Source organism: Poecilia mexicana, unplaced genomic scaffold (genome assembly GCF_051168715.1).
Source record: "Poecilia mexicana isolate PSO_F unplaced genomic scaffold, ASM5116871v1 scaffold_8, whole genome shotgun sequence".
NCBI lineage: Eukaryota > Metazoa > Chordata > Actinopteri > Cyprinodontiformes > Poeciliidae > Poecilia > Poecilia mexicana.
The window spans coordinates 5,792,561-5,806,205 of record NW_028263377.1 but is presented as its reverse complement, the minus strand read 5'-3'; the positions used below and the strand labels follow the sequence as shown (position 1 = coordinate 5,806,205).

At 39.4% G+C, this 13,645-nt stretch overlaps 1 protein-coding gene across 1 annotated transcript; it reads left to right on the top strand.

The window, feature by feature from the left end:
* Positions 1-14: 14 nt before the first annotated feature.
* Positions 15-13,644, top strand: cnn1b (calponin 1, basic, smooth muscle, b). The gene is made up of 7 exons (XM_014996497.2): positions 15-294; positions 9,372-9,493; positions 9,600-9,666; positions 9,762-9,899; positions 10,711-10,827; positions 10,909-11,055; positions 11,562-13,644. The coding sequence occupies exons 1-7, from the start codon at positions 235-237 to the stop codon at positions 11,805-11,807; spliced, it is 897 nt and encodes a 298-aa protein (XP_014851983.2). The 5' UTR covers positions 15-234; the 3' UTR covers positions 11,808-13,644.
* Position 13,645: the final 1 nt, after the last annotated feature.

The window sequence follows — 13,645 nt, the reverse complement described above, 5'->3', positions numbered from 1 at the left end:
AAAAAGATTCCGAAAAGAGTTGGAAGGTTGTCAGAAAGCCTCAGCAGCTGGTCGGTACCGCGGCTAATTAACATACAAGCTGTTTATTCAAACACACAACTCCTCCGGATTTCCTGAGGACTTCCGTGCTGCGTGTCCCTGCACTCGGACAGAGCACCGCAACCTGTTTCCTCCATTTTTCCCCCCTTCTTTTTCTTCCCTCGGCTCCATCTGCGGACAGACACAAACTGCAGGATGACAACACATTTCAGGAGCGGCCCGGCTTTTGGACTTTCTGCTGAGGTCAAGAGTAAGGTATGTTGTTGTGAAGTGTTCACAGGATGGAGCGTGGACTGGACTAGCCCCAGGTGGGATCAGATGGGTCCTCTCTCAATATTTGGGGAGCTTATATGGGAGCAGAATGGATGCACACTGTGGGCTCTGCTCATATGGTTTCTGTTATGATGTATTAAAGCCTTTGGCAAAGAAGAAAAATGAGACATTGCAATGTAAAGTGTAAGGGTTGGCTTATTTAAGAATTAAAAAGTGATGGATGATGCTTTATACAGAGAAGACTGGGCTTCTCTGTACAATTTATGTAAAAATGAAAAGATGTTTTATTCATTTACTGTTTAATATTACCATGTTGCATGTTATTGGAAGAAAAAAAACCTTATATCTACCCCTTCTCTCAAAGGACACTTGGCTACAAGCAATTAGCATCAATCAACCATCCATATAGATGCACCTTTAAACACAAAACGGGCAACATATAATAATGACAAAATATATTTATAATAATACAGCCCTTTACTCAGTCAATATACTTTATACTTTGATAGAATATTGTAGTCTTTTCTCCTAAAAGTAAAAAAAAAAAAAACTACTCTCTTTGGTTTCTTTAGTTTAGACTGTTCCATAAACAGAAATATAATGTTCCATTTGTTCAGTTCTGACTTTGGGATTAATATATATGCATATGAATGATCCTCACAAATTGTAAAAGCTGTCTCTTGTAATAAATCTCTCTCCATCCTGCTAAACATCTCTGAATATCTCAGATGAACTCTTACTTTTGCTCTCCTAAAGGCTTCTGGTGTTTACTTGTAGTCATGGTGATGCTGAAAAATGAACCCCTCTTTTATGTTTAACTTTTCACCACCTGAATGTTCACCAATCTGAGTCCAGTATGGATTGTGATGCTGCCACCACCATCTTTCACAGTAGGCATGGTGTTCTTTTGCTTAATGCTGTTTTTGTGCTTCTGTTTTCATCAGACCATAATTCTCCCTCAAGCTTTTGAGGTATTTCTACACAGATCTGGACATTTTATCTGGGAGGGAAGACTTTAGTCTCCAAAATGTGCTCCTTAGCCTCTACATATGGAGGGTAAAGAAGGTTGTTGTCACATATAGAACACAGCTACTCTTAATTAGAGATGTCTGCAGCTTGTTGTGTTGCTGTCGGCGTCCCTGACCAGATTCCATCTTTTCTGCAATCTGTTTCTTTTTCCTACTGATTGGTGATTATTTCTCCCTGTGCTTTGCTATAGCTGTAATGATCTGGGGGTTGAGGCCAAATTTTACAACTTTAAGTCTTAAATTGACTGTAAAGTGGCTTCTATTCATTCTAGTTGAGTTCATCAGAACTTGGACTGAAGAAGAAAACAGCGGTTTAATAACTGGCTAAAGTGATGTTCCTGAGACAAACTTTGTAAATATCCCACATGAATTACTGGGTCTGAACTCCTGAAGAATGGAGATGGTAGTATGTGTGTGTGATGGCAATTAATTTTATTTTCCTTGAATGGGACTCATTCAAAATGCTGTAGTCAAGGTAATTGCAGAGTCTGTAATTATTCACATTTTAAGCAAAACCCACATATTGACAATAAGTAACATTTTCAATTCTAAAATCATTTTGCTGATGTTTGAACAGACATATGACAGGGGTGGGCAACTCCAGGCCTCAAGGGCCAGTCTCCTGCAACTTTTAGATGTCTCAATTTCGACACACTTGAGTCAAATAATGAGGTCGTTAGCAGGACTCTGGAGAACCTGTCTCCACTTAGGAGGTGATTCAGCTGTTGGATTAAAGTGTGTTGGACCAGGGAGACATCTAAGAGTAGCAGGACACCGGCCCTCGAGGACCAGGATTGCCCACCCCTGACATATGAGCAAATACATCTTTGATTTTTAAAAAAAAAATTTTATCTGATATTCAACCATCAGATTGGTGCATAGCGCCAATAGCTATGCATTTTTTAAAGCCTTTCAGGAACCCCTGATCATTCATGTAACTTCTTTGGAAAAAATACTACTTTAGAAATTGAACTGTGGATGCTGAAATTAACAGGCTAAAGTCTTGGCCCCAATCATTGATATTTTGCATGCTGCAGTGCTCAGCCAGTTGGTCATTTGGCACAGTGCTTATCTTTGATGGGGAAAGTTGTCGTCTTGGAAATTCTGATCAGGCGTTTTGATTCCTGCTGTTGGTCCAGGTCACTTAGCTCCTTTGTCATTTCATAGACTCCTTTTGTCTGTCACCATTTCCCTTTATGTATTGCTAATCAAGTTATTTCATACCCGTTTATGAAAATCATTGCATGTTGGCCTTAATACTCAAGTATTTTTCTGATTTGTGGCTATAAATGCTCTTGAAGATGTATAATGCCTCTCTAGTTGGAATAAACTGACTACTTTTGTAGAGAGGAAAAAGACTGGTGCAAAACTACCAAACTTTAATGCTGCTGTGATTTCTAAAAGGAAGATGAATCTATTGGAGTTATTTTTAAATGAATGGTGTTTGCTTTTTCTTTGAATAGTTCTATAAAGTTACTTTCCCTTTTCTATCTTTCTGGGTTTTTTTTTTTTTTTTTTAAACACCAACTTTATATGACTAACAATTTGGGGGCTTGTCCGGGATTGAAGAGCCAAAGACGGATATAAAGGAAAATGGATCTCTGCTTGTAATACGCTGTGGTATTGGCCTGCATTAAGGATTGAAGAGAAAGCTGTTCTAACATGCAGATCATCATTGTCGTCATCACCATTGTTCTGGAGGGATGTATCCTGCCCTCCCAATAGCTCCATCACTCAACGCTGGTTTAATTTCTCTCTGCTGTCGCATGTTAAGCCCAGATTCCTTTCAGTACATCCATTCAGCACCAAACCAGCTGTTTTACAGCCGTCTGCGTCCCATCCTGTAGAATGAGTTGTAATTGAGAATTAAAATGGAATCGGCAATTTAGTTTAGAGGTTAATGGGCTCCGAGAGTGATGCTTACATTCCTGTGGGATGACATCAAGATTAGAGATGCAACTGAAAAGAGTGACAGGTACATCAGAACCATCTGATGGCCTTTTAAGGAGTGGCCAGGCTCTGGCTGGGAATTTGAAAAACTGTCCCTCTCTAAACAGTTTACATCGGAGTCAAGGATGACAAAACAGTGTTCTGACAGAACACAGGAGGTAAGAAAAGCCTGGCCAGCAGAGGGTCATCTTAGCAAAGCACAAGCAAATCTGGAAAATGGTGTCAGATGTACAGTGCCTTCCAAAAGTATTCACTTCCATTCAACAAAACATAAATTTCAATGTGTATCAGTAGGATATATTGTAATAAATCAGAACAAAGTAGTGCATAATTGTATAGTGGCAGTAATAAACATGGGTTTCAGACAGTTTTTTTTTTATGAAAATATAAAAAGCTTGGTTAACATTTCTATTCAGAAATCCCTGAGTCAGTCATTTGTAAGGTACTGGTAATTTATTTATATAGCATATTTTCAGCAATGAGGCAGTTCAAAGTGCTTTACATGAGAGGAAATACAACCACTTTCTCAGTAACATCTCTACAAGCGTTGCATTGAATTCCTTTTTACAAAATGCAAAAACTCTAGCAAGACCATCTTTTACTTTCAAGTCTATACAATTGAATTTATGCTTGGATTTTGCCTGGATCTAATATGATTATAGTTTACGCCAGTGGTGTCCAAAGAGCCAATTGTGGCCCTAGGAATAATTTTATGTGGTCTCCCCTTGACTGCAGTTCGAGACTGGTAGAAATTTGGCTCCAATAACAAATTTGTCGTCTTAAATGGAAAATATTGGGTATAAAACTATTTTTCTTTCTTTAGTCATGTTTTTTGATTCCACTTTAATGTACTAAGGGTCCTAAACATCCAGTGACTTTATTTTTTTACTGAAATACAAACTTGAACTCAGTGGAAAATATTGCAAGGATATTTTAGAGAAAGTTCATACCTTTGTTGCTGGCATTAGGTTAATAATTTCTAGATCAACAAAATATTCAATCTGGAACTCTTCATTGGATCTACAACAATTTATTCTACTTTAATTAAAATATTCTCTGCTTAATTTATTGCTGAGCAAGTAAATGGAAAATAATTGACTATACTTGTATTTTAATTGGGGGAGAAGAAACGGCTATGGCCTCTGAGGACTTTTAACTTGGCAGGTTTGGCCGGCTTAGGAGGACTAAGCAGGTTTGCAGGCGCGCTATAATCTTTCTATTTTTGGCTTAGTCATATTAAATGTGGGAAAAAAATTAGTCAAAATTTCCTTCTAGTATTGCTGTATTGGTTCGTCTCCTTCCAATAAAATAGTTTCTGTACGTGCAGCGATCACTACACAGCAGATAAACCAACTAAACATTGTGAAAGACTTACTGTCTGGATGTCTTCCAGGAGTCTGACTTGTTTTGGTGTTGGCTGATGAAGAGAGGGAGATCTGAGAGATTCTAATAAACTGTCGATTCCTTTTTTAGAGTAATATCCTGTAGCAAATGCCACACTGGATCCAGAATGTGGGGGGGAAAAAATCTCCACTGCTGAATCACTTTTTGCTCTGGGCTCAGAGTGATATTTACCTTACTTGGTGTGGCATAGCAATGTGTTATATGTTATGATCTTTATGGGTCGTTATGATGGGATGTTTGAGTGGCCTCATCCTGTTGAAGCCTTTTGAGTGAAGGTTTAGTCATGAATTCTGGAGTGGTGAATCTTCAGTTTTACCCTGACAACTATGTTATCTGTAAAAGTTAAATAAGATGGTCATCTATGATATCTATAACATGGATCCTATATGAACATTAAAGCCTGAGTACAAGTGACCTTGGGGAATTTAGACTTTAAGCTAGGAGCCCGGCTGGGTGATATGGTCTATTGTGAAATTTTGTGACAATAGTTTAATAATTAACAATAAAGACTATGATAAAGTATATATTTTTTTTAGTAATTGTATGGCTGTGACTGCAAACAAATGTTGTTGGGGTTGATTTGAAAGGAGCTTCTTAATTTTTACTTTTATTCTTACTTCAAAAAGTGATTTACATCCCTGAATTGCACACAGTAACTTCTTTTAATCATGTTTTACATTTACAAATATATATTGATGGCACAGTAAAGAAAATAAACATTTCTGATCATACTATCTTGTTTTTTACATCGATAACTGAAATTGATTATGACTACGATAAATCAAAAATTGTTCAATGATAAATCCAGTATGTAGATGAATAAAGGGATCTTAATGCTAAAAATACATTTATTTAAATGTGCAGATTTCTTAAACTCTAACTGTATTCATCCAATACTTTGCAAAAGTATTCATACTGCTTAAGAGTTCACATTTTGTCACAAACTGACATATTTTCTTGTGATTTTATGTGATGGACTAAAACAAATAAGTACATAACTGGAAGAGAGAACCACCTCCTACAGCAGTTTTTTGAATATAAAGATTATAATTAAGTCTTAAACTATTTTCCAGTTTTGATGCAAACCAGACATTGTTTGGGTTAAACATGTACCAAAGCAGCATGTCTTTGGTATGTTGGTGCTTAAGAACGTTACCCAACAGACTATCTGGTTGATTAAAATATTTACCCATCACAGGTAACTTCAACAGTTTTATCTGACCAAACATTCAACAATAAGTCATTGACTGTCCCTAACAGGAATGGAGGGAAGGTGTTTACTTCATGTTATCAGCAGAAGCCAACTTGAAATGGCAATGAGGAAGCCGTTTTAGCAGACTTGGATAATTGCTGACAAAACAACTTCATATTAACCATGTTTTGTTGAAAAGGTTGAGCCATTTATACGTTCAGTAGAAAACTCTTTTGGAGTCTTGATTTCACAAAAACAAATTTGGACCAGGAGGCTGAAGCTAACGGCTAGTCGGAGAGGGGCCAAACCAGAGCGGACTGCTGCCATCTTAAAACAACTTTATGCTCACAAACATTTTCAAGATAAATGCACATGCCGTTTTACGAATCAGTGAACCATTCAGTTTTGTTAGGCTGTTATTTGCAAAGAAGCTGATTGTATACATGGAGATTGGAGGCGGTGCGCCACCAATGATCTTCCTGAGTGGAACATATGAGAGAATATGAAAAGGGCAACAGCTTGATTGAAAAGGTAAAACAAAGATTTTAAGCTTCTTTCAGTGAATTTTCATATTGCCTTTTCTGTCGGGCAGTTACTCTGAATGAAAGCACTTCATACGTTCCCCTCAGTTTCTGTGCTTAACACAGGAAAATCACCTACTGTGACTTCCAGTGCAAATTGGGTAATTTTGTTTTCTCTTGTCTGGTCTGAGAGCGAAATTGCAATTGTATCTTTTGATTTGTAATCCTCCAATATTTCCTCATGCTCAAACTTCAGGGGAGGGAGCGGCCTGCACGCCAGAGGACGTTCCAACTGTATTTACAGAGTTCTGCTATGAAAAGATGCAACAGTCCTTTAATTAAAAGACAGAGTTAAACCGTCTCCTGGAAGCAGAACCTGCCCGGCGTGGCGTGCGCTCTTCAGATGTGGGCAGCCTGGCTGGTCGGTTCACTGTAAAAGGGCACATTCTGGAAAATCCACAGGGAGAAGGGGAGGAGGAGGAGAAGGCATGTGTGAGAGGAAGAAATACGAGCGAAGCCAATAGGAGATGGTGGGGGGGCGAGACGGTCAGAAAAGAGGGGAGTGTTTAGCAGAGCTGTTTCTCCCAAGTTTGGTGTGATGGACTGGAAGCTCGGCTATCCCTGCTGCTTTGAAATACTTGTTTGTGTTGGCTGCATGGCCGGCACTGAGAAGACTTATCTGCAGAACATTCAGGAAACGTGTGCAGTTTACTGTGTGCGCATGGGGGAGGGATCTGGGGAGAATACCAGAATTCAAAGTATTAGGGCCGCAGCAGCTTTTGTGCCAGGATGGAAATACATGGAGAGCAGAACCAGGCTGAGAGGTTCTGGATGCAGGAATGTCCACAGGCCTTTTTCATTTTCATTCAACTTCCTGTTCTGGTCATGCACCTCACCTCGCTTTCAAAGCACTTATTACACTGCAAGGCTTCCAGTTATGCTGGAAGTCTGCTGTTTGTTAGCCGGAGAGGAATGAGCGAACGCAGTTATTTTAGGAACTGAACCCTGGAAACGGGAGTGGAGGGAGCCAACAAGGATTACAAGGGAAAAACTTGTATATTTCTGAATATATGGGTAGCGGGGTAAATGAGGCTGAATTTCAATAGCAATTTAATATTTTCACTCCACTTTGCATTTTTTTTGTGTGTGTGTTGGTCTAACACATAAAACCTAATAAAATACACAAGTCAGGTCTCGGGAGTTCCCTTTTTATAAAGCACAAAATAAAAATTATTGTGGAAAATGCATCATTTGTTGGACTTAAAAACTTGCTGTATTTTTGGACACTGTAGCACAACAGCAGCGTTTCAGTCGGAACTTTTTTTGGAATCGCTGCAACACAAACCACTGCAGAGGACCGCTCCTGCACACAACAATCACCATTTCAACTCAAAATTACTTTATTGATCCAAATAAATGAAATGTTGTCGTAACTCGTATCATCCAAATATGTTCAGAGTTGTTTTGGGTGGTGAAACTGTTGCAGTCGGTGTTGCAGCAAATCTTTGGATGCCTCTGACTGAAGGCAGTTGCAATGCAATGGTCTCATGACCTTCTAGTGGATCAATATCTGAGCAAAAGAGCTGATATTCCACAGAATCATGTCCTGATTGACACCATCAGTTGGCAGATACTGCTAATCCTCCTCCTTTGCTGCTGCTACTTTTAAAATCTCTGGCTGTAAAGTTAGAGATGCTTTTATTTTGGAATATGATTCTTACTTGCTATGATCCACAAAGGATGATGGTTTAACATCCTGCTTCTATTTGGGGTTGTAGTTCAGGTATTTGAGTTTTTTAGATGCTAATCATCTGCTCCCAGTTGTAAAAACAATACATTGTTGCCATGGTTACATGTCACAACAATTACATTTTGAAAATATGAAGAGCAAAACTCCCTCCAGCTGCACAGCGTCCAAATCCAGATGGAATAAATGTCCGAACACTCAACACCAACAAATGTAAACAAAGTCACTAAAAAGAAAAGGGCTAACGTAACAGAGCTGCTCTGACATCAGCGGCACAATGACTCATTGGAGAAACTTGGGTAGTTTAAGTACAATATTTACTTAGATTTTGGAATTAATGGTGTTTTTGAATAGAACTGCAATTGGGTTAAGTTTTTTTAGATTTAACCTTATTGATGTGATGGAGTGGCCCAGTCAAAGTCCAGACCTAAATTCGGTTGAATCTGAACTGATTTGAAAATGGTTTCATTTTGACCTCCATTTTCAGTCACCAATGAAATGAAAAACAAAGGGAAGCTAACAGTTGATGAATGCTTGGGGGGGGGGGGATCTTAACTAAATGCAAAATGTCCTGAATTTAAATGAGCAGTAAGTTCTTTCCTATCTGCAAATGTCTGAAAATCTTCTACTTTTGCTGTATTTATTTACTATATTTAGTGACTTTTAGACAAAACAAATTTGACTAAAATCAGAATCTGCAGATTACAGATTTTAAATGTTCATTCAGAAAATGTCCCTTCAGTCTGTCGCATAGAATCCAAACCAACAAAATTAATTGGTGGTGTGAAATTTTTTTTTTGAGAAACCTCTAATGGCAGAAAACATGTTTTTTTTTTTTTTCACTACACTAGAGTCTCCTCACAGGAGCAGTGGGAAATGGAAACATTTCTACTGCTTTGGTCAGTGAGTTGTAGTCAAACCACCGTTGCTAACTTGGGAAATTTTATGCTATACTTGGCAACTTTTCCAAACAAATAACAAACTGAATTAGCAGGTCAGACTTTTAAATATCGGTGATTGGCCATAAAACTGCAATCGGTTCGGTGCACCCCTAAACTTGATGCATTTCAGCAAAAAAACAATTTACAACATAAGGTGTCTCAGTTAGACACCAATACACTCAAGAAAACAGCCTAATCCCATCAATCTGAATGTTCTGAGCACCGATCAATGTAAATCTCCAGTCTTGTACTGATTTACTGCTTTCTTTCCATCAGCTGGCTGGGAAGTACGACCCACACAAGGAGGAGGAGCTGAGGCTGTGGATCGAGGATGTGACCGGCAAACGAATTGGAGAGAACTTCATGGAGAGTCTGAAGGACGGAGTGTTGTTGTGCGAGTGAGGCGCCGCCGGCTTTGGAGGCACAAAACTTTCCTAGTGTTCTGGGAAATATCCTCCTAACTAAAGTTCTTTTTTTTTTTTTTTTTTTCCCCTCCATTTGTAGACTCATTAACATTCTACAGCCAGGTTCAGTGAGGAAGATCAACCACTCCAGTCAGAACTGGCACCAGGTACTGCAGCAGCAACACAACACACTTCTGTTCCCCCCGTTTTACTTTTCCTTTCACTCGGCTAACTCCACGTTCCGTCCTGACCGCGTCCCCAGCTGGAAAACATCGGGAATTTTGTCCGCGCCATCACGGAGTACGGCCTGAAGCCGCACGACATCTTTGAGGCCAACGATCTATTTGAGAACGTCAACCACACGCAGGTTCAGTGTTCCCTCATCGCCCTGGCCGGAATGGTGAGACGCTTCAGTAGATCTTAATGTCAGTAAATTAGAATGTCATAAAAGGTTTATTTAATACGGGTGAAAAGGTTTCAATAAAGTGTAAAATGGAGAGCAGATAACAACAATTTGGCTTGTTGTGGTCATGTTGGCCACATGTAGTCACTAAAAAAGCTGCATCCATGCATTTTAATGGAAAGTTGAGTGGAAGGAAAGTGTAAGAAATGTGCACAAGATTACAATTTTCCAGATGGTAGTCATTGAAGCCCTCCACAAGGAAGCAGAAGGTCATCACTGCTAAAAAAAACAATGGATGTCTGGAAAACTAAATTCATATATTTTAATGGAAGGTTAAGTGGAAGGAAAAGGTGCATAAAATCACAATTGTCCAGATGCAAGCCATCCACAAACAGGGTAAATCACAGGTCATCACTAATGAAGCTGGCTGTTCAGAGAGCTGCAGCCATGTATTTTAATGGAAAGTTAAGTGGAAGGAAAAAGTGTGGTTGAAAAAGGTGCACAATTAATTAGAAAATCCAGCCGTGAGAGGAATATTGAAGTTCCTCTTTATTGGGCTTATGAAATATTATAATCCGAGAAAGTCCATCTTAAGTTTTTGTTAATTTTTAGCAATAAATGAACAGAAATAAATGCTTGATGTATCACTACTATGGATCAATGCCTTTTTAATGGAAAGTTAATTTAACTTTTTGAAATAAATTAAGTTTCTGATGACATTATTTTTGGACACACTTGTAGGTCTGCATGTTGACTCTGACTGTTACACCAAAGACATTTAAAAGTTTCCTGTTTTTTCTCTTATCAGGCCAAATCTAAAGGTTTCCATTCAAAGTACGATCTGGGTGTCAAGTACGCTGAGAAGCAGCAGCGGTACTTTGCTCCCGAGAAGCTCAGGGAAGGACGGAACATCATCGGCCTGCAGGTCAGGAAGGACGAAGCGAGTCTACCAACATCCTGTACGCGTTTCGGTTTTAACTCACAGCCAACACCAACGTGTTTTCAGATGGGAACCAACAAGCTCGCTAGCCAGAAGGGCATGACCTCCTACGGTACGCGACGCCATCTTTACGATGCCAAAATCGCCATGGATACCCCAGTGGACCAGTCTACAATCAGCCTACAAATGGGCACCAACAAGGGGGCCAGTCAGGTGAGGGGGGAAAAAAAAACCCCAACTAATTTTACTATTAGTTGATTTTCATTTGTTTAAAAAAAAAAAACAAATTTTAAGTCTTAAGATTAAGAAAATTTTCACTTTCTGCAGATTTTTTATTTAACTCCCCACCCCCCCAACAATAATATAAATGCATTAAGATTAATTTACTTAGGGCTGCAATTAGTTATTTTAGTAATCGATTATTCTATCACTCATTCTGATTAATCAATTATATTATAAATTGGTACATGTTGCAGATTTTTCATTTAATCACTTAAGCTTATATGAAATAATAGAAATCCATTAAAAATGCTAACTAATTAGCATTTTTAATGCTAACATGCATGTATATTTGTAGATGCATCTGCAACTAAAAAAATGTCTAATTTTGATTAATTAATCTGATTAAATGTTTCAGCCGTAGCTTCAAACGTCGTAACTTTAAGGCTTCATTACAAACCCCTTCATTTAACTGTCTTGCCGCCCCTCCTCCCTTCCAGGCCGGCATGATGGCACCAGGAACCAGGCGGCACATCTTTGACAAGAAGCTGCAGCTGGAGAAATGCGACACCTCCACCATCTCCCTGCAGATGGGCACCAACAAGGTGGCCTCCCAGCAGGGCATGACCACCTACGGCCTGCCGCGCCAGGTCTACGACACCAAATACTGCGCCAACCCCGTGGACACCTACTACAACAACGGCAGCGAGGCAGAGTTCGACGGCTACAACCAGTACTCTGACTAAAGAAGCCACGCCCCTCCCCTCCCCTTCCCTTTGCTTTAACGCCAGACATCCCTCCACAGCTGTCTCTGCGACAAGCAAAGCCTCCAGACTCTGAATGACGTCGTGGCGTCATTAGTTCCCCAATCGTTTTTTTCCAAACATGTTTTTACGCCGAAGGATTTTATATTTTTGCTTTTCCATGAGCACGAGATAAAATAAAATGTTGTTTACACTGGCCTTGCGTCGCAAAAAAAGGTCATGCTGTGGCTGACTTCTGTTGCCGTGGTTATTATTTGTAGAAAATACCCACGCTGCAAAAAGTAGAGATATATTGATCTTTGCTATTTATAGGTTTTTTTTTTTTTCTTTTTACTGCTTTTTTTTTTAATTCAGATTTTAACTCCTCCTACCCTTAACTTCTCGTTGTTGCCTTTCCAAACATGTTTGAACACTGAGAGTAGAATCAGGAAGTTGGTGCTATTGAACTTTGACCCAGCCACGTTAAAGGCTCAGCAGGCTGGAAGGAAAGTTTGGGAAGGAAACATCGGAGCCACAGATTGATCTGTAAAACGACAGATGCCGATCCAGCAACGTCGGCCATCAAACGGCGCTGACCTGTGTGGCTCGTTGGCGGCATTCGGGGTTCTGAGGAAGCGTTCGGAATGCTTTTCAGTCACAACTGTTCACCGCTTTCACAGAGGAACACGAGTATGTGTAATGTTGTGTAGTTAGAGGTGTGGAGAACATATTTATCAGTAGTTTCTTGTATTGCACGCAAGTCCACTTAAGTCACCCTTTGTTTTGTCAGCAGTTTCCTTTTGTAGTTAATTTAGGCGTTGGTGTTGTTGCTTCACTTGCACTTGAGGTTTTGTGCAGAAAATGGTGGTGGAATGTCACACGCTACAATTCAGAAATTACAAATTTAGTATCACTACAGTGGTGCCTCAGGTAAACAGTTAAAGAACCGCAACCATTAGCAATTTAGTAAAACCTGCAAATAACTGAGACTCCTCTCAAAAGTTTATAACTAAGGGCGCAACGATTGCAATATTTTGGCCGATCATCGACCATTAAGGAGCCTGACAATTTATTTTTTTTCCTCTCTAAATGTAGTGACTAAGTTGGCAACAGTAGGGTGACTAATGTGACGCAGTGGGCAGATTTCCATCTGTGCTCTCGCTGCAGAGAAATGGGGAAAGAGGCCGATTCTTAGACCTTTGCGGATGTAAATAAAACCCAAACGCATCTGCTGATTACCAAAATTAAGTAAATCAGTGAGTAAACCCCCACATCAAACTGCAACATCATGGGGCCAAGCATGAAGAGCAGGTAGTGGGAACAACGTGCCACTACCTGCACGTTGTTCAATCAGATTTGATTGGCTATAAGCCAATCAAATCTGATTGGCTTATAGACGAGGGCTGAGCAACAGCAACTAATGGAAAATTGGGCCTATAGAAATATTTAAGATCATCACTTTATTGTAGGGTTGCAGATGCCACTCATTGTGATATATTCTCCAATCAGTTGTAACTAAGAACATTTGCCGTTCAGATTAATTGGCTGTATGACTAATGGAAGTACGCCATCTAGTGTCGCTTGCATGACTTATCAATCCACCACTTTTAAAATTGTTTTGCATTCACTGAATTCCAATTTAGAGTTTATTTTTTTTGGATTGTGCATTAAACTGAATGTTTTCATGCGGTCGCCACAACAGCACTGATGTGGGTTTTGTTGTAAATAAACAGTTTCACCGTAAATTTCTGTTCCAGGATCGAGGCCAGGATCACTGTGCGCCTTTCCCTAAAAGAAAAACAAAAAACTTTTGTGCAATAAAAACACTTGAAAAAGCCAAC